This window comes from Balaenoptera physalus, assembly GCF_965194825.1.
Source record: "Balaenoptera physalus genome assembly, contig: HAP1_SCAFFOLD_2443, whole genome shotgun sequence".
NCBI classification, from domain to species: Eukaryota; Metazoa; Chordata; class Mammalia; order Artiodactyla; family Balaenopteridae; genus Balaenoptera; species Balaenoptera physalus.
The window spans coordinates 1-25,508 of NW_028124364.1; the positions used below are offsets into that span (position 1 = coordinate 1).

At 46.8% G+C, this 25,508-nt stretch overlaps 2 protein-coding genes and 2 long non-coding RNA genes across 5 annotated transcripts; 2 read left to right on the forward strand and 2 right to left on the reverse strand.

The window, feature by feature from the left end:
* The first annotated feature begins 2,780 nt into the window (after positions 1-2,780).
* On the forward strand, positions 2,781-6,334 carry LOC309654267 (speedy protein E4-like). Of its 2 annotated transcripts, XM_082478837.1 has the most exons (5): positions 2,800-2,909; positions 3,554-3,612; positions 4,093-4,178; positions 5,706-5,874; positions 6,035-6,334. In XM_082478837.1, the coding sequence occupies exons 1-5, from the start codon at positions 2,840-2,842 to the stop codon at positions 6,092-6,094; spliced, it is 444 nt and encodes a 147-aa protein (XP_082334963.1). In that variant the 5' UTR covers positions 2,800-2,839; the 3' UTR covers positions 6,095-6,334. The 2 variants fall into 2 exon arrangements, with proteins under 2 accessions (XP_082334962.1, XP_082334963.1); XM_082478836.1 differs by having other exon boundaries at positions 2,781-3,612.
* Positions 6,335-6,581: 247 nt separating this feature from the next.
* On the reverse strand, positions 6,582-12,908 carry LOC309654262. Its single transcript, XR_014260081.1, has 2 exons — positions 12,643-12,908; positions 6,582-8,147 (listed from the first exon to the last, which is right to left on the reverse strand). It is a non-coding gene; the product is annotated as an uncharacterized lncRNA (long non-coding RNA).
* A 3,083-nt stretch (positions 12,909-15,991) lies between these two features.
* Positions 15,992-20,259, forward strand: LOC309654264 (speedy protein E4-like; the record flags this gene model as incomplete). Its single annotated transcript, XM_082478833.1, has 6 exons — positions 15,992-16,100; positions 16,622-16,834; positions 17,479-17,537; positions 18,018-18,103; positions 19,631-19,799; positions 19,960-20,259. The coding sequence occupies 6 exons, from the start codon at positions 15,992-15,994 to the stop codon at positions 20,017-20,019; spliced, it is 696 nt and encodes a 231-aa protein (XP_082334959.1). The 3' UTR covers positions 20,020-20,259.
* Positions 20,260-20,506: 247 nt separating this feature from the next.
* On the reverse strand, positions 20,507-22,546 carry LOC309654263. Its single transcript, XR_014260082.1, has 2 exons — positions 20,623-22,546; positions 20,507-20,583 (listed from the first exon to the last, which is right to left on the reverse strand). It is a non-coding gene; the product is annotated as an uncharacterized lncRNA (long non-coding RNA).
* Between the last annotated feature and the right edge of the window lie 2,962 nt (positions 22,547-25,508).

Sequence of the window (25,508 nt, forward strand, 5' to 3'; positions counted from 1 at the left end):
AAAAACAAAAATAAACAAATGGGACCTAAGGAAACTTAAAAGCTTTTGCACAGCAAAGGAAACCATAAACAAGACAAAAGAACAACCCTCAGAGTGGGAGAAAATATTTGTAAACGAAGCAACTGACAAAGGATTCATCTCCAAAATATACAAGCAGCTCACGCAGCTCAATATCAAAAAAACAAACAACTCAATCCAAAAATGGACACAAGACCTAAATGGACATTTCTCCAAAGAAGATATAAGATTGCCCACAAACACGTGAAAAGGATGCTCAACAACACTAATCATTAGAGAAATGCAAATCAAAACTACAATGAGGTATCACCTCACACCACTCAGAATGGCCATCATCAAAACATTTACAAACAATAAATGCTGGAGAGGGTGTGGAGAAAAGGGAACCCTCCTCCTGCACTGTTGCTGGGAATGCACACTGATACAGCCACTATGGAGAACAGTATGGAGGTTCCTTAAAAAACTAAAAATAGAACTACCATACGACCCAGCAATCCCACTACTGGGCATATACCCTGAGAAAACCATAATTCAAAAAGAGTCATGTACCAAAATGTTCATTGCAGCTCTATTTACAATAGCCAGGACATGGAAGCAACCTAAGTGTCCATCATCGGATGAATGGATAAAAAAGATGTGGCACATATATACGATGGAATATTATTCAGCCATAAAAAGAAATGAAATGGAGGTATTTGTAGTGAGATGGATGGAGTTAGACTCTGTCATACAGAGTGAAGTAAGTCAGAAAGAGAAAAACAAATACAGTATGCTAACACATATATATGGAATCTAAGGGAAAAAAAAAGGTCATGAAGAACCTAGTGGCAAGACGGGAATAAAGACACAGACCTACTAGAGAATGGACTTGAGGATATGGGGAGGGGGAGGGCTGAGATGTGACAGGGTGAGAGAGTAGCATGGACATATATACACTACCAAATGTAAAATAGATAGCTAGTGGGAAGCAGCCGCATAGCACAGGGAGATCAGCTCGGTGCTTTGTGACCACCTAGAGAGGTGGGATACGGAGGGTGGGAGGAAGGGAGATGCAAGAGGAAAGAGATATGGGAACACATGTATATGTATAACTAATTCACTTCGTTATAAAGCAGAAACTAAAACACCATTGTAAAGCAATTATACTCCAACAAAGATGTTTAAAAAAAAAAAAATTTTGGTAAGTAGACAGAATTTCTTAATTGGAATCGAGGGGCAGGCTTTGGACAATCCATGGACTTCGTGAAATCCAAAGGTGCCCTTTTTTGTTGTTCTGTGTTTGTTTGTAGACCCCCTTTGAAGGGTGCGTGAGCACCTGTCCTTCTCTCTGATTTTAGCTTCTCAAAATGGCTCTTGGACTCAAAGGTGCCTGAGGGTGGCGGACGTGTGCTCCCCCAGTACAGAATTCTGAACACAGTGTCAGGACACATTGAGCAGAAGAGCTTTGCCAAACTGCGTGTTTTAACGTAACTTTTCAATCCAGTCAGTCAGTGCACCTGGGATCTTTTTTTACATACTTATCTCACTCTTATAAGGCTTAACCGTTGCTGCTTCCCCTAAGTTTCCTTGTCCCTCTCCCCACTCTCCCACCAGGTCGTGGAAAAGGAATGGGAGCGAGGGGGAGAGTCCAGCAGGGAGAGGGCAGTGCACCTGATGGGAAGCGGTAAAGAGGGGTCCGGACACCTTGAGGGGGCTTTTGGAGGACGGGCAGAGGTTGGGTCAGTGGCAGGAGATACCATTTACCCCTGATCTCTGGGACAAGCGCACACATAGGTCTGACAGTTACTTGTGTTTTCATTCAGACTGGTTGCCAGTTTGACCCATGATGACATCACAGGCTTCCGACCTTCCTGATTGGAAGGACCAGACTCCGTGTCGCTCGGCAGCAGAGGTGGACAATAGCATCTCGCCAGAGCTTTTCTCCACTGCCAGTTGCCCCGCAGCTCGGAGAAGGGACGACCACTTGTGTTTTGCCCAAGTCCAGAAGAAGAGTTGGGACAAAGCAGAGTCTACGCTTCGAGGAAGGGAAGAGTTTGGGAGAAATCATGGCCAATCGTCAACCGAGTTCCCAGGTGGAGGACCAGGACTCCCAGCCCAGCTCCTCAGGGGACCCCCTGGAGGTGACTGTCAACGAAGAAAGCCCAGGACCGTCAGGTGAGGGAGCTGGCACGAGAAGGAATTTCAGAGGCTTGACCAGTAAGGAGGAAAGGGTACAGAGGTCGGGAAGGAGCACCTGCGTCAGGTGCCTATGAAAGAAGGGAGACATTCAGAAAGCCAGGGATTGAGGGAGGAGAGGACAGGAGCTGGGGACACGGAAACCCTGGGAAGCAAGAAAGAGGGTTAGGAGATGAGATCCAAGGATGAGAGAGGGGAAGAGAGGAAACAAGGGGAGGGTTCTTTTTCTTCTTTTTTCCTAGTGGGAGAAATTCTCTACCATGAGAAAGAGTTTTCAGGACAGGAAGCTGGAAAAATGACAAAATGAGACAGGGGAGGGATAGGTAGATATGGGCAGAGAAAGATGGAAAGATGACTTGGGGCAAGGTCAGAGGTCTATGAGACTGAAAAGGGTAGGGGTGTTTCGGGGGGGAGGCGGAGTCGGGGTGGGGTTGGGTGGTCACCAGTGGCTGAATTCCCAAGACGAGAACGTCCTATTGTAGTCTCTTGTCTTTTCTCAGCCCCCTGGGCCGGCTGCAGCTCCCCGCCTCAGCGCCCTGGCTGTAAGAGGAAGAGGTCAGTGGCGTTCAGAGAGGAGGAGGAGGAGGGCGAGCCGACCACTGAGGCCCAGGACACCTGGGTCGTGGAGTCGCTGAGTGGGCTCAAGATGAAGCTCAAGCGACAGCGGGTGTCTTCAGTGCTGCCTGAGCACCACGAGGTCTTCAACAGGATGCTCGGTAAGGACCAGCATCCCCCGCCCCCCGCCCAGCACCCTCCAATCCTATACTTGAAAAGCAAACAAACAAAAACTTCCAATGACTACACTTTCCCAATGGAAAAGAATTCCCTGCTAGTTGGTGCGCTCTCCGTCCCTGGCGGACTGTCTACGGGTAAAGGACACAGGGGACACATAAATGATACAGGATTAGGTTAGACTTACAAGTGATACAAGACTAGGTCAGATTTAGAAATGATACAGGATTAGGTTCGCTTGGTTTCAACTGTACCCCTGAGACTCTAGCTCTTACTGGCCTTTTGAATCTTACTGGCGTGGGGCGGGGGTGGGGGGGGCTGACAAGCCACCTTCGCCCCCTGACGTGACTGTCAATTGAGAAATTGGCTGTGAGTAACTCGATGCCCTCTGCACTGGTACGTGAATGCATGATGAAGGGGCATCACTCCCTGTCACTCAGCCCCCCTAGAAGGGGAGTCACCCCTTTTCCTCCCACAGCGAATGGTCTTCCCTCCCCTCTTCCCATCAGCTTCGCCCTGGGCCACATCTTGGCATTTCCCCAGGGGGGGCGCGGTTCTCCCTCTTGGCTCTGGAATGCTCCCACGACAGCCCTGTTCCCACTGGCAAACATCTGCCCTCTTTTCACAGAGGATCCCGTCGTTAGGAAATTCCTCGCCTGGGACAAAAACCTGCGGGTATCTGACAAGGTAAGTCCCCCACTGAGATGGATTCCTGCTCCAGCGCCTGTCCTGGGTGGGCACGCGGGGTGCTTTCTACACCCACGTTTCCACTCCCCTCCCAACCTGATGCCTTGTCAACACTTCCCTCCAGGGGCCTCGAGGTCCCCACTGGGATCTGAGCCCCAGGTGTGCCCCTTTGGTGGTTGCTGCCTAAGTCCCCTCTCCTCTCAGCTGCTGGGGACTCGCCTTGGCTCCGGTTCATCAAACACCGTCCAGTGCCAGCGGCCCGAAGTCCACGCCCTCAAACCCACAGCCTCGCATCCTTGGAGCGTCGCAAACTCTGACCTTCTGTCCCCTCCCCTCCCCCAAATAATCAGGCTCACCCAACACGGGGGTCTCTTCTCCAAGTGGCACCACCCATTCCTCGTCCCCTGCTCCCTTATCCCACTGTTTTTCCTCTTCCACGATGCGACCTCTCTCCTACGTTTTTTTCCCTCTTTCCATCAGTATCTCCTGTCGATGGTGATAGCTTATTTCAGCCGGGCCGGGCTCTTCTCCTGGCAATTCCAGAGAATCCATTTCTTTATAGCTCTGTGAGTATCTTGCTCCATCCCCTCCATCAATATTCAACACCCTGGGAGGGCGCAGGGAGAGACCTGGGGCTCTGACCTTTCATCTATTTTTTTAAACCCCTCTGTACCGTTTACGCTGGCTGTGAAAATGACAGGATTACAGCAGAGTGGTTTCTTTTTCAAACGAAGTTATGTTTTTTATACCATTCATTGACAAAACAAACTGCCCTAATGTCAATTAAAACACTGAACGAAACAAAGCAAAACACGAAACCTTCCTAAGAGGAGAGGAAGAAAGAACTGACACCATCCTGCCCACAAGTAAATAGACTTGAGACGTTTCCGGTTCTCATTCTCCGGTCTCGGGTCTTCCCACATCAGCACCAAGTGTGATTATCTTCCGTTTCTGCGTTCCCACGACAAATGCCACAATCGGGGCCCTTATCACATAGCGCGGACCTGGTAGAAAATGCTCCCCACTGATGTTTCTTCCACGTCTCCCAAGCCAGTCGGCTCTATTTGCCTGCATGTCCTTCCAAAACCCAGGTCTGACCGCTTCACACAATGTCATTGGCTAATTACGTGCCAAATCAAGGCCAGAGTTCTGGGTTGGAATTCAACTCTCTCTGCAATCTCCATCACACTGTCCTGATACTTTATTCCTTGGTGTCACTGTTCCTTCCAAATACCCTGCCCTCTAAGTTTCTATTGTGCTTTTCTGTCCAGGGATCTTTCCCACACATTTACCTGAAGAAAATGACCCTATCCTTAAAGTGGGTTCAAACACCAAAACCTTCACGATGCCTGATCTCCCTAACTTCTGCATCCCGGAGGCACTTTACTTAAAATCGTATTAGAATGTGATGCTTTGCATTACAGTCATTTCTTATCTCCCCCCTTCCCCTTCCCCAGTCCCATTAGACTAGACACAATGTGGAAGGCAGGTCTTGTCAAAATGTCAATGCATTCCCAAAACACTCAGCACAATTCTTTTCATTTTGCGAATGTTTGTTATTGTGAGTCTTCGAGGTAATCGGTATTGCATTTGGCTACCAGATAAAATGTTCATCCATTCATTCATTCATTCATTCATCTAATGAAACCTTATAAAGTACACCCTACACGCTGGGGAATATGAGGTGATGGGAACAGAGATTCACAAAAGGCTGTTGAATTAATGCATCAAGATGAACCAAGCCCTAAATGTGTCATTTGGTAGGAGAGGGATGAATGCAGAAATAGATCAGATCAGCTCCTGCCCTCAGGAACTGTACATACACCTACAACATAGGGAGAGAGGTGTGTGCACATACAACAAGTTGAAGGGAACAGGGGGTTTGGATTTTCTCCGCAGCATCAAGGTGTGAGAGGCACCCTTGCGAAGGTCCTGCCTGGCAGTGGCGCCTTGATGACTGGGCGGCTCTCGGGGACGCTGGGCAGGGCTGGGTGGGTCGTGTCAGGATGCTCAGCCTGCCTCTTTTCTGGGAAGCTGATCTCAAGTGGAGGCCCTTCCTGTGCTGATAACAGCCACCTGATGTCTTTCCCCAGCTATGTGGCCAACGACATGGAAGAGGACAACCAGGCCCCCAAACAGGCCATCTTTTCGTTCCTCTATGGAAAGAACCGCTCCCAGCGTCCCTTGTTCCACAAACTGCGTCTCCAGTTCATCCGTTCCATGGGCTGGAACGCTAGGGTCACTCGGGAAGAGTGCGAGCAGGTGGGTGGGCTGTGGCGGTCTGGGGGAGGGGCCGGGCCGGAGAGGAGGTGGGGATCATGGGGGATTCGGTCTGGGACTTGGGGACGGACGAGAAAGAACCGGACGCGGGGCACGGGGAGGCAGCGTCATCCTCATTTCCAGGGGCTGTTTGTCTTTCCAGATCCAGGCTTTTGATCCAGAGCTCTGGGTGTGGGGAAGAGATCGCGCCCTCTTGCCCTAGAGGCCCCAGGACCACGCAGGCCTGAGGTCATCGGCCTGCGCAAAGGTAGGTCTGCGTCCGCAAAGGTGCGGGCGGAATGACGCGTTGCTTACTGAGGAAATCGGAGGAATCCCACTGCTGGACCCACATCACCTCTCACGCTGTGAAGGGGGCCAGCCGGGCACACAGCCACACGCCGACTCAGCGCCCAGCCGCGGCCTCACAGCCACACACACACACCAGCACCGTGGGGCCCGTGGGCGCCAGACCTCGGGCAAACCAGTCTGTCACAGACGCATGGGTCTCACTGAAGTCATTTCACCCAAAGCAATTGGGTCCAAATAACAGCTCTGATGAGATGGTGGTGATTTTTTTCCATATACGGTGTTTCGAGTTTCTCTTTTTAATTCATTTTTGGCCTTACATCCCTCAGGGATATGGGTTCTAGGATTTACCTACCACAAAGTAAACGTCTACAAACAGGATATTAGATGGAACAGCCTACACGTTCAATAAGAAAAGACCAATTATGACTAGCTTTATTTTCATCCAAATTTACTTTCCAATTGCTTACGGCCAGATCACCTGTGACTCTTTATTTCCCCTGACTCACCACTTCTGGACCAATGATTCCTCTTGTACAATTCACCTTTTCCCCCTCAACTTTATGGTCAAGACGGTTTATCAGAACGAGTGACGGTTAAGGAATGCCACCTTCAGCATGGCTTGTTACAATGGACACATTAGAGTTCTAGATGTGGGCAGAGGATTGAGCAAACATTTGGTTGAAATCTTGCAAACTAGCTGCCTTAGTCCGTTCGACCTGCCCTAACAAGATACTACAGACTGCGTGGCTTATAAACAACAGACCGCAGTCTCTTTTACAAGGGCAATAATCTCATTCATGAGGGCTCTACCCCATGACCTAATAACCTCCCAAAGACCCCACCCTCCTAATACCAGCCCCTTAGCGGTTAAGATTTTAAGATTTCAACATAAGAATTTGGGGGGACACAAACATTCAGCCCATAACACTAACCAAGTTGAGGACTGACTATTATTTAAACATTAGGATCCAGGGACTTCCCTGGTGGCTCAGTGGTTAAGAATCCGCCTGCCAACGCAGGGCACACGGGTTCGAGCCCTCGTCCGGGAAGACCCCGCATGCCGCGGAGCAACTAAGCCCGTGCGCCACAACTACTGAGCCTGCGCTCTAGAGCCCACGAGCCACAACTACTGAGCCTGTACTCTAGAGCCCGCAAGCCACAACTACTGAGCCTGTGCGCCTAGAGCCCGTGCTCCGCCACAACAGAAGCGTCATGAGAAGCAACGGAGAGTGGTCCTCGCTCACCACAACTAGAGAAAGCCCACGCGCAGCAACAAAGACCCAATGCAGCCAAAAATAAAATAAAGAAAATAAGTCAATTAAAAATTAATAATAAAATAGACATTAGGATCCAGGATTAGGATTAGGGATCAGGCAGCAGGTCTCCTGGTCCACGATGCTGACCGGTCAGTGATGTCTGTAGTGTGGTTCCAAGTTCAGAGTTTAAGTGGTGCCAAAGGACCAAGGTGAGTTAAGACTAAAGCAGCATTCTCCAAATGCCAGCTCCCTGAGCAGAATCACCTGGAGTCTTGGCTATAAAGCAGATGACTGGGCCTGACTTTAGGTGTATTCAGTAGTTTTTGCAGTCAGGCTCACCAAACTCCAAGAATCGCACTTGAAAACAATGAATGGTTCAGGATTGGGGCTCCGAATGGAGAATTTGAGATAAAACTGCCATCATAAATGAGTCTCAATTCTGGTGAGAACTAAGAATGTGAAAACCTTTGTATCTGGACAGTTGCCACTTTGAAATCTGACGTCCTTGCTCCTTCTCTTACTTCCAGATCACAGAGCCCAGGAGAGATGAGGATGTTGCACAGGAGGTCAATCCACACGCTGACGACAGCCGTGAGGAAGGGAGGGAGAAGCCTCTTGTGCAGATGATCGGGAAGAACCCAGCGTCTTCTAGAACGAGCTCAAGAGAGTTTTCGTGTCACACTCCTGAGAGCGGGGCGTGCTTCTAGGAGTCTGTGGCAGGACAATAAGAAATCAGGGTTCTGTCACGTTCCATCCCTTTGGAAGGCACCACCCCAATTTTCAGATCATTTCATTCAAATCTCCCCTGAGATGAACACTGGAGGTCCCATTTTTTACACACTTCTTTGCCCCAGTCTAGAAGCATTTGAAGGTGGCGTGTAGGGGGCTCAGAACAGGAGGGAATAACTTTAAAATATATAATTAGAGCCACACGGTCATAACTGATGACTTAACTTTCACTGGCTTATTTTGAAAATGTCACCTACAGAAGTACTGTATTTTTGTATTTTATATTTATAGATGTATTTTAAATAGTTTTGAAATAGTCTTCATTGTGAAACATCTTATTCCCACCAAGTTTTGTGATGAGTATTACAGCTGTTGTATATTTACACCTATATACAATTTTATTCACATTTTCAAGAGAGATTTTTGGTTTTATCTATGACATAATATACATTTTATCTATTACATAACATTTCCATTCTACTTATAGCTAGGTGGGTATTTCCTCCCAATTCTTGTAAGCATAAATTTCTATATTTTTAGTTCTCATTACTGAATTGTGGGAATTCAGTCGTAAGTTTTTAACTTCTCTCAACAAGTTTGTATGTTATTTTAGATTATTAAAGAGTACCGTGCAATGCAGCTTTTGGGGAAATATAATAAAGATGAAAGTCTTCTCACAATCATGATGTGTGTGGTCATTACCAGTCGGCTTCGCCTGTTTGCTGCCCAACGAGGTGTGGCTTAATGGCGTTGTGATTATCCAACCACATTTCTTAACTCTGAAAAATAATCCTGAATTATTTTTCATGGAGGAAAAACTACAGAAGATGAGGCAGATCTTACGTCGTTCAGGACTCCAGTACTGAGAGACAAGTGTTGGGTAAAAGGAAACATAGCTTTACTGAGGAAGCCAGCAGCCCAGGGGAGAAGGTGGACTCGTCCCAAAGAACCAACTCTCCCCTCCTGAGGTTTTGCTTGAGGACTATATAGGGAAAAGAGAAAGGGGCTGCGTGTTGAAGACAGGGTCACAGGGTGCGTGATCAGCTCACGGACATTCTTCTGATTGGTCGGTGGTGAGGTAGCGGGGACTCAACATCATCAGCCTTCTGCTTCCAACGGGTCTGGGGTCTGCGTGCTTGTGGGCAGCACGCAGTTAACTTCTTCCACCTGCTGGGGGTTTCAGTCTCTGCAAAACAGCTCCAAGGACGTGGCTCAGAATATTACCCGATAGCCCTTGAGGAGGAACTAAAGGCCCTGGACTTCGTTTAACGGCTAAAGTATGATGATTTTGTCTTTGCTGTTTTTTCGGCCACGCCACGCAGCTTGTGGGATCGCAGTTCCCTGACCAGGGATCAAAAACAGGCCTCTAGCAGTGGAAGCGCACAGTCCTAACCCCTGAAATGCCAGGGAATTCCTGACAGTACACTTTAAAGAGAAAAAACCAGACCAAAAGGAACACAGTTTTAAGGAAGCTTAACTTTCTCAGAAATGCAGAAATTTTGTTGTGCATTTATTTTCTTTCTTTTTTTTTTTAATACATTTATTTATTTATTTATTTATTTATTTATTTTTCTCTGCGTTGGGTCTTCGCTGCTGCACGTGGGCTCTCTCTAGTTGCGGTGAGCGGGGGCTTCTCTTCGTTCTGGTGCGTCGGCTGCTCAATGCGGTGGCTTCTCTTGTTGCGGAGCATGGGCTCTAGGCACGTGGGTTCCAGTAGTTGTGGCTCACGGGCTCTAGAGGATTTTTTATTGTTTACTTTTTGCAAGTATTCATCAAATGCGTATTACTTGAATGAATGACAAATCATTTCTTCCAGCAATCTTCAAACTGCTTAAAACTATGACAATATTTAGCGTTTCAAATTTCATATGACCTCACTCTCTCCGTGTTCTAGTTTCTAAAAGCATGTGGGATCTTCCCGGACCAGGGCTCGAACCCGTGTGCCTTGCACTGGCAGGCGGATTCTGAACCGCTGCACCACCAGGAAAGTCCCTGTGTATTTATTTTCAAGAAAATATGGCGGCCGGATGAATTCAGAACTAGGGGCAGAAAGCTCTTCCTGTGAGACATAGAATCTCTGCTGTTTAGGCAGATTTAGAGAACAACTTTTCCAACCACTTATTAAGGAGTCCGATACGCCACGAAAAAATATATCATTTTTACAGAGAGAAAACCAAACTCCAGCTTTGCATCAATATATTTGATACTTAAGAGAACCATAAGCTCTTTTTTGAAAATCTCTACAATAATCATCAAAACTGAGCCACCTTCGGCTGAGACCGATACAATTCCCTTTCCACCAATCTCCGACAACTTTCTAGATTCATTCAGGTGGTGTCCTTCACTATCCTCTTTCTGGTGCTGGAACAATCGGTCATTTTACTTTAGGACCAAACTACTTTTGTTCCTGTTAATAAACAAAACTACATCTCATCATCTTGTATACAAAGTTGTATCTCTCGGTTGCTGGAACCAAGCAGGACCCTGCAGGGCCCTTCCATGTCCCCTGCCTCTTGCTTGTAAAACAGCTGCAGTCTCCCAGGCCTCCCCTGAGTCACAAAACAACAGGTTCAAGCAGTTCACGTTTAGGACAACAGCAGTCACAGAATCTTTAGTTCCTCCCCAAGGACATAAGTAACAGTGTCAGAGACACATTCCTAACTTGTTTTGCAGATACTAAAACCGCTACAAGAGGAGAGAGCTAACTGTATGGTGACCAGACTGGAGCTATGACATAAGCTGCTCCATCTTGAGCAGACCTGAACCAATGGCTTACACAATTCCAGGAACTGGCCTCAAGGAAATGGGAACAATCCAGCACTGGACTTGAAGATTAACTGTGCCAGAAACAATCAACATGACACTGACCACACCACTGCACGACCAATGTCAAGATGATGGTCAGAGCTGACTGTGCTACTCTGCATTGAGCCCCCACCTGCACAGCCCAGAGACTTCCCGTCTTTTCCCTATAAACCCCTTTTCCCTCTAACGGGCAACTGGGAGATGCTTTGGGGGACACTAGTCCACCATCTTCCCAGCTTGCCAGCTTCCTGAATAAAGCATCTTTCTTCTTCCACCAACCCTTGTCTCTGGAACATTGACTTCTGAGCGATGAGCAGCTGCACCTGAGTTCTGTTCCAGCCGATAACATTACTATTGCTCAAGCCTCATTCATATTATATTCATAACAACTTTGAACCCAAGTTACTTCCATTGCACAAAGAAAACTAGGAGTGAATAACTGACAACTGCCCATCACACACCAGCACTGTAGGCTAGCAGAGCTCATGAACACACGTAACACAACTTTACGAAGCCACAAACATCCCTTACACAACTTCTCCAAGTGCCAGACACAAACACATTCATTAACACACCCACAGATACAGCCTCTAGGTAACAAATAAAAATATGCAGCAAGAGCATAGAACTTGAGATTATGCTTAGTGATCAACGTTTCAGGTTTCTGTCTTGCTTACAAATGACCTCGGTATCCAATGATTATCCAGTCAGTAACACAATTTAATATCAGTTCAAGGGTTTACGTAAACTAAAGATCTTGGAATGTATCGACAAGCTAACACAGTACAAAACATAGTTACTGTTGAAATAAAGTTTGTCAGAAGAATAATTAAATGTGGCTAAACACAAATTTACATTTTTCATAACCTTAAATATTAAGTAGAAGTAATGTTAGCTTATTTGATGGGTACACCTATATAAATTTAGGAAGAACACACCCAAGTAGAATTGTTTTCAATGTACGCCTAATACTGATAAATAAGATAGGAGTAACTTTGTATTAAACCAAAACTATTAAACTAGCTTCATTTGCCAAAGATTTACCTAAATTATGTAAACTTGAAGTCTTTAAATTTCTGAGTTGATTTTTTTGTTTGTTTGTTTTTTTGGCTGCACCGAGAGGCTTGCTGGATCTTAGTTCCCTGACCAGGGACTGAACCCGGACCCTGGCAGTGAAAGCACCGAGTCCTAACCACTGCACCACCAGGGAATTCCCTGACTTGATTTCCGTGAGAATACTTTTCTAGCACATTTAAAGTATCAGAAGTTCTAATTCCTTTCTCTCTGAGAATTTGAGGGATACATAATTTTTATAAGCACATTTGTATCTTTGTAAGCCAATCAGGACACAAACCCTTGAATTTAAGAGACTCTACAATCTACTTTAATAGATCCAGAAGTAGGAAAACATTACATACTCACACTGTCACAGGTAAAGGCCTTTCTGAATTACAGACACACAGACATACAGAGAAATGGAACTTTTACCTTCAGTTCTAAAGTCTTAGACATGGGTCAGGAATAAACACTCACCAGTCTAGAGATTAAAGAGCCGTTCTCCTCCCATTGGGCAAGAGATTCTTAACTGATTTGAGCTAGTCAAAGTAGACAAATAGACGAACAGAAAAGACTAAGAAAAGACTAACAAACCAGACCCTCTGTCACCTCTCACCTAACTGAGATTAGCTCTGTAGAAACTTAATCGCTTTGCAGAGACCATCGAAAGTCTTCAAACGACAGAGCCAAACTCAGAATCACTGCTGCTACAAATGGGGAAGCACTTAGCTGTAATCTGAAAACAAAGCAGAAACACAAAAGTAACAGAAGGGGAAACTAAAGAAACGGAAAGTGAGCCAAGTTCAATGCCTGCTTGGGTGGGTTCAGCCCTGGGAGAGGAGAAAAGATGTACCTGGGCTTCACCGGCTCAGGAAACACACCACTTGTTGCGGGGCTTTTACAGCTTTATTTCCGTATAACTGATATACAAAATCCAGCCCAGGTTTAATTTGTATAACTTGATGAGTTTGGACATATGCACACACCTGTGATACCATCACCACCATCACGGTAATATACTCATCACTTCCAAAAGATTCCTTCTATCCCTTTGTGTCTGTGTATGTGTGTTAGGAATACTTAACACAGCACCAGGTACATGAAAAGGTGCTCAACGTCACTAATCATCCGGGAAATGCAAATCAAAATCATCATGAGATGTTACCTCACATCTGTTAGAATGGCTACAATTTTTTCTTCCTTTTTAAACATAGACTTGTCAAGGTTGTAGAGAAATCGTAACCCTTGCATATTGTAGGCAGGAATGTAACATCGTGCAGGCACTGTGGAAAACAGTATGGAGTTTTCTCAAAATCTTTTAAATAAAAATTCCATATGATCCAGCAATCCCACTTCTGGGTATACAGGCCCAGCTCAGAGACATTGCAGCTTCAGTTCCAGAACACTGCAATGAAGCGAATACCGCCATAACGCAAGTCACATGAATTTTCTGGTGTACCCGTGCATGAAAAACTGACGTTTACACTATACTGTAGTCTGTTAAGTGTGCAATAGCCTTGCGTCTAAAAAAACAACGTACATACCTTTATTGAAATATACTTTAGGGAAGAGAAATATACATCAATGGAACAGGGTAGGAAGCCCAGAGATAAACCCACGCACATATGGTCACATTATCTTTGATGAAGGAGGCAAGAATATACAGTGGAGAAAAGACAGCCTCTTCAATAAGTGGGGCTGGGAAAACTGGACAGCTACCTGTCAAAGAATGAAATGAGAACACTACCTAACACCATAACACAAAAATAAACTCAAAATGGATTAAAGACCTAAATGTAAGGCCCGACACCAGAAAACTCTTAGAGGAAAACATAGGCAGAACACTCTATCACATAAATCAAAGCAAGATCCTTTTTGACCCATCTCTTAGAAAAATGGAAATAAAAACAAAAATAAACAAATGGGACCTAAGGAAACTTAAAAGCTTTTGCACAGCAAAGGAAACCATAAACAAGACAAAAGAACAACCCTCAGAGTGGGAGAAAATATTTGTAAACGAAGCAACTGACAAAGGATTCATCTCCAAAATATACAAGCAGCTCACGCAGCTCAATATCAAAAAAACAAACAACTCAATCCAAAAATGGACACAAGACCTAAATGGACATTTCTCCAAAGAAGATATAAGATTGCCCACAAACACGTGAAAAGGATGCTCAACAACACTAATCATTAGAGAAATGCAAATCAAAACTACAATGAGGTATCACCTCACACCACTCAGAATGGCCATCATCAAAACATTTACAAACAATAAATGCTGGAGAGGGTGTGGAGAAAAGGGAACCCTCCTCCTGCACTGTTGCTGGGAATGCACACTGATACAGCCACTATGGAGAACAGTATGGAGGTTCCTTAAAAAACTAAAAATAGAACTACCATACGACCCAGCAATCCCACTACTGGGCATATACCCTGAGAAAACCATAATTCAAAAAGAGTCATGTACCAAAATGTTCATTGCAGCTCTATTTACAATAGCCAGGACATGGAAGCAACCTAAGTGTCCATCATCGGATGAATGGATAAAAAAGATGTGGCACATATATACGATGGAATATTACTCAGCCATAAAAAGAAATGAAATGGAGGTATTTGTAGTGAGATGGATGGAGTTAGAGTCTGTCATACAGAGTGAAGTAAGTCAGAAAGAGAAAAACAAATACAGTATGCTAACACATATATATGGAATCTAAGGGAAAAAAAAAGGTCATGAAGAACCTAGTGGCAAGACGGGAATAAAGACACAGACCTACTAGAGAATGGACTTGAGGATATGGGGAGGGGGAGGGCTGAGATGTGACAGGGTGAGAGAGTAGCATGGACATATATACACTACCAAATGTAAAATAGATAGCTAGTGGGAAGCAGCCACATAGCACAGGGAGATCAGCTCGGTGCTTTGTGACCACCTAGAGAGGTGGGATACGGAGGGTGGGAGGAAGGGAGATGCAAGAGGAAAGAGATATGGGAACACATGTATATGTATAACTAATTCACTTCGTTATAAAGCAGAAACTAAAACACCATTGTAAAGCAATTATACTCCAACAAAGATGTTTAAAAAAAAAAAAATTTTGCTAAGTAGACAGAATTTCTTAATTGGAATCGAGGGGCAGGCTTTGGACAATCCATGGACTTCGTGAAATCCAAAGGTGCCCTTTTTTGTTGTTCTGTGTTTGTTTGTAGACCCCTTTGAAGGGTGCGTGAGCACCTGTCCTTCTCTCTGATTTTAGCTTCTCAAAATGGCTCTTGGACTCAAAGGTGCCTGAGGGTGGCGGACGTGTGCTCCCCCAGTACAGAATTCTGAACACAGTGTCAGGACACATTGAGCAGAAGAGCTTTGCCAAACTGCGTGTTTTAACGTAACTTTTCAATCCAGTCAGTCAGTGCACCTGGGATCTTTTTTTACATACTTATCTCACTCTTATAAGGCTTAACCGTTGCTGCTTCCCCTAAGTTTCCTTGTCCCTCTCCCCACTCTCCCACCAGGCCGTGGAAAAGGAATGGGAGCGAGGGGGAGAGTCCAGCAGGGAGAGGGCAGTGCACCTGATGGGAAGCGGTAAAGAGGGGTCCGGACACCTTGAGGGGGCTTTTGGAGGACGGGCAGAGGTTGGGTCAGTGGCAGGAGATACCATTTACCCCTGATCTCTGGGACAAGCGCACACATAGGTCTGACAGTTACTTGTGTTTTCATTCAGACTGGTTGCCAGTTTGACCCATGATGACGTCACAGGCTTCCGACCTTCCTGATTGGAAGGACCAGACTCCGTGTCGCTCGGCAGCAGAGGTGGACAATAGCATCTCGCCAGAGCTTTTCTCCACTGCCAGTTGCCCCGCAGCTCGGAGAAGGGACGACCACTTGTGTTTTGCCCAAGTCCAGAAGAAGAGTTGGGACAAAGCAGAGTCTACGCTTCGAGGAAGGGAAGAGTTTGGGAGAAATCATGGCCAATCGTCAACCGAGTTCCCAGGTGGAGGACCAGGACTCCCAGCCCAGCTCCTCAGGGGACCCCCTGGAGGTGACTGTCAACGAAGAAAGCCCAGGACCGTCAGGTGAGGGAGCTGGCACGAGAAGGAATTTCAGAGGCTTGACCAGTAAGGAGGAAAGGGTACAGAGGTCGGGAAGGAGCACCTGCGTCAGGTGCCTATGAAAGAAGGGAGACATTCAGAAAGCCAGGGATTGAGGGAGGAGAGGACAGGAGCTGGGGACACGGAAACCCTGGGAAGCAAGAAAGAGGGTTAGGAGATGAGATCCAAGGATGAGAGAGGGGAAGAGAGGAAACAAGGGGAGGGTTCTTTTTCTTCTTTTTTCCTAGTGGGAGAAATTCTCTACCATGAGAAAGAGTTTTCAGGACAGGAAGCTGGAAAAATGACAAAATGAGACAGGGGAGGGATAGGTAGATATGGGCAGAGAAAGATGGAAAGATGACTTGGGGCAAGGTCAGAGGTCTATGAGACTGAAAAGGGTAGGGGTGTTTCGGGGGGGAGGCGGAGTCGGGGTGGGGTTGGGTGGTCACCAGTGGCTGAATTCCCAAGACGAGAACGTCCTATTGTAGTCTCTTGTCTTTTCTCAGCCCCCTGGGCCGGCTGCAGCTCCCCGCCTCAGCGCCCTGGCTGTAAGAGGAAGAGGTCAGTGGCGTTCAGAGAGGAGGAGGAGGGCGAGCCGGCCACTGAGGCCCAGGACACCTGGGTCGTGGAGTCGCTGAGTGGGCTCAAGATGAAGCTCAAGCGACAGCGGGTGTCTTCAGTGCTGCCTGAGCACCACGAGGTCTTCAACAGGATGCTCGGTAAGGACCAGCATCCCCCGCCCCCCGCCCAGCACCCTCCAATCCTATACTTGAAAAGCAAACAAACAAAAACTTCCAATGACTACACTTTCCCAATGGAAAAGAATTCCCTGCTAGTTGGTGCGCTCTCCGTCCCTGGCGGACTGTCTACGGGTAAAGGACACAGGGGACACATAAATGATACAGGATTAGGTTAGACTTACAAGTGATACAAGACTAGGTCAGATTTAGAAATGATACAGGATTAGGTTCGCTTGGTTTCAACTGTACCCCTGAGACTCTAGCTCTTACTGGCCTTTTGAATCTTACTGGCGTGGGGCGGGGGTGGGGGGGGCTGACAAGCCACCTTCGCCCCCTGACGTGACTGTCAATTGAGAAATTGGCTGTGAGTAACTCGATGCCCTCTGCACTGGTACGTGAATGCATGATGAAGGGGCATCACTCCCTGTCACTCAGCCCCCCTAGAAGGGGAGTCACCCCTTTTCCTCCCACAGCGAATGGTCTTCCCTCCCCTCTTCCCATCAGCTTCGCCCTGGGCCACATCTTGGCATTTCCCCAGGGGGGGCGCGGTTCTCCCTCTTGGCTCTGGAATGCTCCCACGACAGCCCTGTTCCCACTGGCAAACATCTGCCCTCTTTTCACAGAGGATCCCGTCGTTAGGAAATTCCTCGCCTGGGACAAAAACCTGCGGGTATCTGACAAGGTAAGTCCCCCACTGAGATGGATTCCTGCTCCAGCGCCTGTCCTGGGTGGGCACGCGGGGTGCTTTCTACACCCACGTTTCCACTCCCCTCCCAACCTGATGCCTTGTCAACACTTCCCTCCAGGGGCCTCGAGGTCCCCACTGGGATCTGAGCCCCAGGTGTGCCCCTTTGGTGGTTGCTGCCTAAGTCCCCTCTCCTCTCAGCTGCTGGGGACTCGCCTTGGCTCCGGTTCATCAAACACCGTCCAGTGCCAGCGGCCCGAAGTCCACGCCCTCAAACCCACAGCCTCGCATCCTTGGAGCGTCGCAAACTCTGACCTTCTGTCCCCTCCCCTCCCCCAAATAATCAGGCTCACCCAACACGGGGGTCTCTTCTCCAAGTGGCACCACCCATTCCTCGTCCCCTGCTCCCTTATCCCACTGTTTTTCCTCTTCCACGATGCGACCTCTCTCCTACGTTTTTTTCCCTCTTTCCATCAGTATCTCCTGTCGATGGTGATAGCTTATTTCAGCCGGGCCGGGCTCTTCTCCTGGCAATTCCAGAGAATCCATTTCTTTATAGCTCTGTGAGTATCTTGCTCCATCCCCTCCATCAATATTCAACACCCTGGGAGGGCGCAGGGAGAGACCTGGGGCTCTGACCTTTCATCTATTTTTTTAAACCCCTCTGTACCGTTTACGCTGGCTGTGAAAATGACAGGATTACAGCAGAGTGGTTTCTTTTTCAAACGAAGTTATGTTTTTTATACCATTCATTGACAAAACAAACTGCCCTAATGTCAATTAAAACACTGAACGAAACAAAGCAAAACACGAAACCTTCCTAAGAGGAGAGGAAGAAAGAACTGACACCATCCTGCCCACAAGTAAATAGACTTGAGACGTTTCCGGTTCTCATTCTCCGGTCTCGGGTCTTCCCACATCAGCACCAAGTGTGATTATCTTCCGTTTCTGCGTTCCCACGACAAATGCCACAATCGGGGCCCTTATCACATAGCGCGGACCTGGTAGAAAATGCTCCCCACTGATGTTTCTTCCACGTCTCCCAAGCCAGTCGGCTCTATTTGCCTGCATGTCCTTCCAAAACCCAGGTCTGACCGCTTCACACAATGTCATTGGCTAATTACGTGCCAAATCAAGGCCAGAGTTCTGGGTTGGAATTCAACTCTCTCTGCAATCTCCATCACACTGTCCTGATACTTTATTCCTTTGTGTCACTGTTCCTTCCAAATACCCTGCCCTCTAAGTTTCTATTGTGCTTTTCTGTCCAGGGATCTTTCCCACACATTTACCTGAAGAAAATGACCCTATCCTTAAAGTGGGTTCAAACACCAAAACCTTCACGATGCCTGATCTCCCTAACTTCTGCATCCCGGAGGCACTTTACTTAAAATCGTATTAGAATGTGATGCTTTGCATTACAGTCATTTCTTATCTCCCCCCTTCCCCTTCCCCAGTCCCATTAGACTAGACACAATGTGGAAGGCAGGTCTTGTCAAAATGTCAATGCATTCCCAAAACACTCAGCACAATTCTTTTCATTTTGCGAATGTTTGTTATTGTGAGTCTTCGAGGTAATCGGTATTGCATTTGGCTACCAGATAAAATGTTCATCCATTCATTCATTCATTCATTCATCTAATGAAACCTTATAAAGTACACCCTACACGCTGGGGAATATGAGGTGATGGGAACAGAGATTCACAAAAGGCTGTTGAATTAATGCATCAAGATGAACCAAGCCCTAAATGTGTCATTTGGTAGGAGAGGGATGAATGCAGAAATAGATCAGATCAGCTCCTGCCCTCAGGAACTGTACATACACCTACAACATAGGGAGAGAGGTGTGTGCACATACAACAAGTTGAAGGGAACAGGGGGTTTGGATTTTCTCCGCAGCATCAAGGTGTGAGAGGCACCCTTGCGAAGGTCCTGCCTGGCAGTGGCGCCTTGATGACTGGGCGGCTCTCGGGGACGCTGGGCAGGGCTGGGTGGGTCGTGTCAGGATGCTCAGCCTGCCTCTTTTCTGGGAAGCTGATCTCAAGTGGAGGCCCTTCCTGTGCTGATAACAGCCACCTGATGTCTTTCCCCAGCTATGTGGCCAACGACATGGAAGAGGACAACCAGGCCCCCAAACAGGCCATCTTTTCGTTCCTCTATGGAAAGAACCGCTCCCAGCGTCCCTTGTTCCACAAACTGCGTCTCCAGTTCATCCGTTCCATGGGCTGGAACGCTAGGGTCACTCGGGAAGAGTGCGAGCAGGTGGGTGGGCTGTGGCGGTCTGGGGGAGGGGCCGGGCCGGAGAGGAGGTGGGGATCATGGGGGATTCGGTCTGGGACTTGGGGACGGACGAGAAAGAACCGGACGCGGGGCACGGGGAGGCAGCGTCATCCTCATTTCCAGGGGCTGTTTGTCTTTCCAGATCCAGGCTTTTGATCCAGAGCTCTGGGTGTGGGGAAGAGATCGCGCCCTCTTGCCCTAGAGGCCCCAGGACCACGCAGGCCTGAGGTCATCGGCCTGCGCAAAGGTAGGTCTGCGTCCGCAAAGGTGCGGGCGGAATGACGCGTTGCTTACTGAGGAAATCGGAGGAATCCCACTGCTGGACCCACATCACCTCTCACGCTGTGAAGGGGGCCAGCCGGGCACACAGCCACACGCCGACTCAGCGCCCAGCCGCGGCCTCACAGCCACACACACACACCAGCACCGTGGGGCCCGTGGGCGCCAGACCTCGGGCAAACCAGTCTGTCACAGACGCATGGGTCTCACTGAAGTCATTTCACCCAAAGCAATTGGGTCCAAATAACAGCTCTGATGAGATGGTGGTGATTTTTTTCCATATACGGTGTTTCGAGTTTCTCTTTTTAATTCATTTTTGGCCTTACATCCCTCAGGGATATGGGTTCTAGGATTTACCTACCACAAAGTAAACGTCTACAAACAGGATATTAGATGGAACAGCCTACACGTTCAATAAGAAAAGACCAATTATGACTAGCTTTATTTTCATCCAAATTTACTTTCCAATTGCTTACGGCCAGATCACCTGTGACTCTTTATTTCCCCTGACTCACCACTTCTGGACCAATGATTCCTCTTGTACAATTCACCTTTTCCCCCTCAACTTTATGGTCAAGACGGTTTATCAGAACGAGTGACGGTTAAGGAATGCCACCTTCAGCATGGCTTGTTACAATGGACACATTAGAGTTCTAGATGTGGGCAGAGGATTGAGCAAACATTTGGTTGAAATCTTGCAAACTAGCTGCCTTAGTCCGTTCGACCTGCCCTAACAAGATACTACAGACTGCGTGGCTTATAAACAACAGACCGCAGTCTCTTTTACAAGGGCAATAATCTCATTCATGAGGGCTCTACCCCATGACCTAATAACCTCCCAAAGACCCCACCCTCCTAATACCAGCCCCTTAGCGGTTAAGATTTTAAGATTTCAACATAAGAATTTGGGGGGACACAAACATTCAGCCCATAACACTAACCAAGTTGAGGACTGACTATTATTTAAACATTAGGATCCAGGGACTTCCCTGGTGGCTCAGTGGTTAAGAATCCGCCTGCCAACGCAGGGCACACGGGTTCGAGCCCTCGTCCGGGAAGACCCCGCATGCCGCGGAGCAACTAAGCCCGTGCGCCACAACTACTGAGCCTGCGCTCTAGAGCCCACGAGCCACAACTACTGAGCCTGTACTCTAGAGCCCGCAAGCCACAACTACTGAGCCTGTGCGCCTAGAGCCCGTGCTCCGCCACAACAGAAGCGTCATGAGAAGCAACGGAGAGTGGTCCTCGCTCACCACAACTAGAGAAAGCCCACGCGCAGCAACAAAGACCCAATGCAGCCAAAAATAAAGAAAATAAGTCAATTAAAAATTAATAATAAAATAGACATTAGGATCCAGGATTAGGATTAGGGATCAGGCAGCAGGTCTCCTGGTCCACGATGCTGACCGGTCAGTGATGTCTGTAGTGTGGTTCCAAGTTCAGAGTTTAAGTGGTGCCAAAGGACCAAGGTGAGTTAAGACTAAAGCAGCATTCTCCAAATGCCAGCTCCCTGAGCAGAATCACCTGGAGTCTTGGCTATAAAGCAGATGACTGGGCCTGACTTTAGGTGTATTCAGTAGTTTTTGCAGTCAGGCTCACCAACCTCCAAGAATCGCACTTGAAAACAATGAATGGTTCAGGATTGGGGCTCCGAATGGAGAATTTGAGATAAAACTGCCATCATAAATGAGTCTCAATTCTGGTGAGAACTAAGAATGTGAAAACCTTTGTATCTGGACAGTTGCCACTTTGAAATCTGACGTCCTTGCTCCTTCTCTTACTTCCAGATCACAGAGCCCAGGAGAGATGAGGATGTTGCACAGGAGGTCAATCCACACGCTGACGACAGCCGTGAGGAAGGGAGGGAGAAGCCTCTTGTGCAGATGATCGGGAAGAACCCAGCGTCTTCTAGAACGAGCTCAAGAGAGTTTTCGTGTCACACTCCTGAGAGCGGGGCGTGCTTCTAGGAGTCTGTGGCAGGACAATAAGAAATCAGGGTTCTGTCACGTTCCATCCCTTTGGAAGGCACCACCCCAATTTTCAGATCATTTCATTCAAATCTCCCCTGAGATGAACACTGGAGGTCCCATTTTTTACACACTTCTTTGCCCCAGTCTAGAAGCATTTGAAGGTGGCGTGTAGGGGGCTCAGAACAGGAGGGAATAACTTTAAAATATATAATTAGAGCCACACGGTCATAACTGATGACTTAACTTTCACTGGCTTATTTTGAAAATGTCACCTACAGAAGTACTGTATTTTTGTATTTTATATTTATAGATGTATTTTAAATAGTTTTGAAATAGTCTTCATTGTGAAACATCTTATTCCCACCAAGTTTTGTGATGAGTATTACAGCTGTTGTATATTTACACCTATATACAATTTTATTCACATTTTCAAGAGAGATTTTTGGTTTTATCTATGACATAATATACATTTTATCTATTACATAACATTTCCATTCTACTTACAGCTAGGTGGGTATTTCCTCCCAATTCTTGTAAGCATAAATTTCTATATTTTTAGTTCTCATTACTGAATTGTGGGAATTCAGTCGTAAGTTTTTAACTTCTCTCAACAAGTTTGTATGTTATTTTAGATTATTAAAGAGTACCGTGCAATGCAGCTTTTGGGGAAATATAATAAAGATGAAAGTCTTCTCACAATCATGATGTGTGTGGTCATTACCAGTCGGCTTCGCCTGTTTGCTGCCCAACGAGGTGTGGCTTAATGGCGTTGTGATTATCCAACCACATTTCTTAACTCTGAAAAATAATCCTGAATTATTTTTCATGGAGGAAAAACTACAGAAGATGAGGCAGATCTTACGTCGTTCAGGACTCCAGTACTGAGAGACAAGTGTTGGGTAAAAGGAAACATAGCTTTACTGAGGAAGCCAGCAGCCCAGGGGAGAAGGTGGACTCGTCCCAAAGAACCAACTCTCCCCTCCTGAGGTTTTGCTTGAGGACTATATAGGGAAAAGAGAAAGGGGCTGCGTGTTGAAGACAGGGTCACAGGGTGCGTGATCAGCTCACGGACATTCTTCTGATTGGTCGGTGGTGAGGTAGCGGGGACTCAACATCATCAGCCTTCTGCTTCCAACGGGTCTGGGGTCTGCGTGCTTGTGGGCAGCACGCAGTTAACTTCTTCCACCTGCTGGGGGTTTCAGTCTCTGCAAAACAGCTCCAAGGACGTGGCTCAGAATATTACCCGATAGCCCTTGAGGAGGAACTAAAGGCCCTGGACTTCGTTTAACGGCTAAAGTATGATGATTTTGTCTTTGTTTTTTCGGCCACGCCACGCAGCTTGTGGGATCGTAGTTCCCTGACCAGGGATCAAAAACAGGCCTCTAGCAGTGGAAGCGCACAGTCCTAACCCCTGAAATGCCAGGGAATTCCTGACAGTACACTTTAAAGAGAAAAAACCAGACCAAAAGGAACACAGTTTTAAGGAAGCTTAACTTTCTCAGAAATGCAGAAATTTTGTTGTGCATTTATTTTCTTTCTTTTTTTTTTTAATACATTTATTTATTTATTTATTTATTTATTTATTTTTCTCTGCGTTGGGTCTTCGCTGCTGCACGTGGGCTCTCTCTAGTTGCGGTGAGCGGGGGCTTCTCTTCGTTCTGGTGCGTCGGCTGCTCAATGCGGTGGCTTCTCTTGTTGCGGAGCATGGGCTCTAGGCACGTGGGTTCCAGTAGTTGTGGCTCACGGGCTCTAGAGGATTTTTTATTGTTTACTTTTTGCAAGTATTCATCAAATGCGTATTACTTGAATGAATGACAAATCATTTCTTCCAGCAATCTTCAAACTGCTTAAAACTATGACAATATTTAGCGTTTCAAATTTCATATGACCTCACTCTCTCCGTGTTCTAGTTTCTAAAAGCATGTGGGATCTTCCCGGACCAGGGCTCGAACCCGTGTGCCTTGCACTGGCAGGCGGATTCTGAACCGCTGCACCACCAGGAAAGTCCCTGTGTATTTATTTTCAAGAAAATATGGCGGCCGGATGAATTCAGAACTAGGGGCAGAAAGCTCTTCCTGTGAGACATAGAATCTCTGCTGTTTAGGCAGATTTAGAGAACAACTTTTCCAACCACTTATTAAGGAGTCCGATACGCCACGAAAAAATATATCATTTTTACAGAGAGAAAACCAAACTCCAGCTTTGCATCAATATATTTGATACTTAAGAGAACCATAAGCTCTTTTTTGAAAATCTCTACAATAATCATCAAAACTGAGCCACCTTCGGCTGAGACCGATACAATTCCCTTTCCACCAATCTCCGACAACTTTCTAGATTCATTCAGGTGGTGTCCTTCACTATCCTCTTTCTGGTGCTGGAACAATCGGTCATTTTACTTTAGGACCAAACTACTTTTGTTCCTGTTAATAAACAAAACTACATCTCATCATCTTGTATACAAAGTTGTATCTCTCGGTTGCTGGAACCAAGCAGGACCCTGCAGGGCCCTTCCATGTCCCCTGCCTCTTGCTTGTAAAACAGCTGCAGTCTCCCAGGCCTCCCCTGAGTCACAAAACAACAGGTTCAAGCAGTTCACGTTTAGGACAACAGCAGTCACAGAATCTTTAGTTCCTCCCCAAGGACATAAGTAACAGTGTCAGAGACACATTCCTAACTTGTTTTGCAGATACTAAAACCGCTACAAGAGGAGAGAGCTAACTGTATGGTGACCAGACTGGAGCTATGACATAAGCTGCTCCATCTTGAGCAGACCTGAACCAATGGCTTACACAATTCCAGGAACTGGCCTCAAGGAAATGGGAACAATCCAGCACTGGACTTGAAGATTAACTGTGCCGGAAACAATCAACATGACACTGACCACACCACTGCACGACCAATGTCAAGATGATGGTCAGAGCTGACTGTGCTACTCTGCATTGAGCCCCCACCTGCACAGCCCAGAGACTTCCCGTCTTTTCCCTATAAACCCCTTTTCCCTCTAACGGGCAACTGGGAGATGCTTTGGGGGACACTAGTCCACCATCTTCCCAGCTTGCCAGCTTCCTGAATAAAGCATCTTTCTTCTTCCACCAACCCTTGTCTCTGGAACATTGACTTCTGAGCGATGAGCAGCTGCACCTGAGTTCTGTTCCAGCCGATAACATTACTATTGCTCAAGCCTCATTCATATTATATTCATAACAACTTTGAACCCAAGTTACTTCCATTGCACAAAGAAAACTAGGAGTGAATAACTGACAACTGCCCATCACACACCAGCACTGTAGGCTAGCAGAGCTCATGAACACACGTAACACAACTTTACGAAGCCACAAACATCCCTTACACAACTTCTCCAAGTGCCAGACACAAACACATTCATTAACACACCCACAGATACAGCCTCTAGGTAACAAATAAAAATATGCAGCAAGAG